Below are 2,707 nucleotides of genomic sequence, written 5' to 3'. Positions count from 1 at the left end.
CAGATCACTTTCCAGAGGAACACCCTCCTGAAGCCAGAACATCTCCGCTGCATGCCAGTCTAAACCCCACCCTTCCTCTTCCAAAGCATTCCTCCACCACCGGGTGTGATGTCATGTTTCCCCTCATACTCACATGGGCAGCCAGGCCGCAGTAGGTTTCTGCCAGCATATTCAGGTCTTCCTCTTCCAGCTCCCTGGAATGGTAGGCTTGGTCTACCAGCTCTATCAATTCTGGGAGGACATCAGCTTCTACATAAGAGAGGGAATCCAGCAGCAAGAGCCGCAGAAGCGAAGGGTCCTACACAAAAGAGAGAATCTTTTCAAAGGTCTGAAAGGCCTCATGCCTTTTAGCACAGGCCCTTCAGTATTGTGCCAGCAAAAGAGTGCTGGGCCATGATTAGAATCAAGATCTGTACCCCCCCCTCCCTCCCTCTGAGCATCACTTGCCATGTCAGAGTCCAGAAGCAGGGATATCCCTCTGACGCTGAGCTTCCGGACTTGCAGGTAGTCGTGTTCCAGCCAGTTGAGGAGCCGCTCCAGTGTATCTTCACAGGGATAGACCTCCAGACGGCAGCTGAGCAGCTAAAGAGCCCCAAAGAGAAAGAAACCCTTCAGTGATGAGAGGCTGAGGCAGGTTCTCCTTTTACCCACCATTTGCAATTCTGCACAGAGCAAACCCACTGAAGTGAATGGACCAAAGTTTGCCATGTACATCAAATCCAATGGGTCTACTCCGGTTCCTGAACTGTTCGTGAATAATTGTTACTAAAACAGGCAACAGTCCTTAGGCTCAAAGTAGCCCAACACTCGGCAGAAACCAAGCCAGGACCTCCTTGCTGCACCCATTTCCTCCCGCGTCAGTCCCCCTCACCTCGATGTAGATAGCTGCCGCGACTTGTGGCATCCCGGCAAAATCCTGGTCCCCGAGAGCAGCGATGATGCTTTCCACCATGGGAGGGATCCACCAGCGTCGCTTTCCGACAGCTCTGAAATGGAGAAGCAGATCTTGGTAAGGAAGGGAAAGACACTGCAGGAAGCAAACAGGGGCACAGTCCGATCCCGTGCCTTCAGCTCCGTTTGCCAGACCACTGGGGAAGGTCACCGCGTTCTTCCTCTTACCTCACCATGGCAGACAACCCCTGGCTGAAAGTCTCCCGGCAGAAAAGTTGGTCAACGATGGCCGCCTCCACTTGCTCTCCAGTGGTGCCAAGAAGGAGGTGCAGAACTTCCTTCGCCCCTCTGGAACCAAAGCAAGACCAGTTTTACCAGGAGGGTCATTGGCACACACTCAAATTCTTTCCCCGTCCTTCCTCCCTAGCAGCCGCCTGAAGGAGAGCCTCCCTTGGAAAACCAAGCTGGACTGGAAACCCCCCGAGGTTGAAGGGGAAAGGACTTCATTGGTCCCTTTGCATCACACTACTCACCCGAGGAATTCCTGATCATAGTGGAAGTTGATAACCATCCCCAGGAGAGCGATCAGCAGCTGTGGGAAGTTGTGGCGCACAGCTGCCTTGTAGTCCTCCATCCTGAGGATGGCGTGTAACAGGCTGGTGAGATGTTGCTGGAAGAGAGAGGGGTGCAAGTCACTTTCTCTGCTTTTCTGCAGAATACAGGAACCCCTCGATATTACCCTGGGAAGAAGGAAGCCAGAAAGCAGGTGGTTGGTCCTTACCACTTTGGTGGCAGATTCCACCAAGGGGCTTTGGTAAATCTGCTTGGCCATGAGATGGATTAGCTTTTCTGGATCGGACGATGCTAAAACCTCCTTCCAAACTCTCTCAAAGTCTCTGTGAATGCAAAAACAAAAGCAATGGTCAGATTCAAGCCTTCTGCTTGCTGCCATGCTCCAGAGAGAGAAAATGGCAGCAAGGGCCTTCTGAGCAAGCCCTGCAGCTTGCCAACCTTCCCCTTAGCCCAGTACAACCTGGAGGGCTCCATACCCGAAGAGAAACTGGAGGAGATATTGCACCACTTTCGCCAGGTGGTGGTGCGACAAGATGGACAACGAGAAGACGGCCATACTTCTGCCTTCCGCTGTAGGCCCCTGGCTGATCTTACAGAAGGCCTCCAGCAGCACCTTCACCTGTCAGAGAAAAGGAGAGAGTTGCTTGGAGAGTACAAGGAAGCGGGGCTGTCTGCAGGCGGGATCCCTCCATCCCTCATTGAAAGAGGGACCCTTGACCTGTGCCACCACAGCCTCTTCCTTCCAAGGTACCACTCAGGGTCCTGGGGAGTATTGGACCCAGGCAGCTCCAGGGCGCCAGAAGGAGGAGAATTCCCCATTCCTGAACCCATGTTTCTCAGGACCCTTGGCTGAGGTTCTTGTCCTGACATTGCCAGGCCCCTCTCAACTAACATGTGTCCTGGCCACCCAATGGCATGAGGTGGCCTCCCCTACACCAAGCAGAGAATCTTCTTCTCTCCTACCTTTGCAGACGCCTTACCTCCACTTTTGTGCCGCCAAACTGCTTGATGAAATCTTGCAGTAAGTGGGAGATATCCAGTGGGTTGAAGCTGCTCTCGACAACCAGGTCTCTGGCCAGGAAGCACATGGCCTCCAAGAGCTGCTCCGCAGGGAGAAAGGCGCCAAAGACCCGAAGCGAGAGAGGAAGGTCAGAGATGCCCACAGGGCAGGGCTGGGGAGCAGAAAGCCCAGGTGCTGCCTCTGCAGAACCCAGAACATGTGGCTTGAGAGACAGCGACTTAC

At 53.9% G+C, this 2,707-nt stretch overlaps 1 protein-coding gene across 1 annotated transcript; it reads right to left on the bottom strand.

The window, feature by feature from the left end:
- Positions 1–8: 8 nt before the first annotated feature.
- Positions 9–2,358, bottom strand: LOC308469203 (uncharacterized protein; the record flags this gene model as incomplete). Its single annotated transcript, XM_081024548.1, has 7 exons — positions 9–582; positions 872–986; positions 1,120–1,239; positions 1,425–1,561; positions 1,673–1,787; positions 1,941–2,083; positions 2,338–2,358. 7 exons carry the CDS (start codon positions 2,356–2,358, stop codon positions 250–252), a joined length of 984 nt encoding a protein of 327 aa, XP_080880674.1. The 3' UTR covers positions 9–249.
- Between the last annotated feature and the right edge of the window lie 349 nt (positions 2,359–2,707).

Source organism: Podarcis pityusensis, assembly GCF_964106645.2.
Source record: "Podarcis pityusensis genome assembly, contig: HAP1_SCAFFOLD_255, whole genome shotgun sequence".
Taxonomy (NCBI): Eukaryota; Metazoa; Chordata; class Lepidosauria; order Squamata; family Lacertidae; genus Podarcis; species Podarcis pityusensis.
Note: the sequence above shows the minus strand (reverse complement) of the source record. Positions and strands in the feature narration are given on the sequence as shown.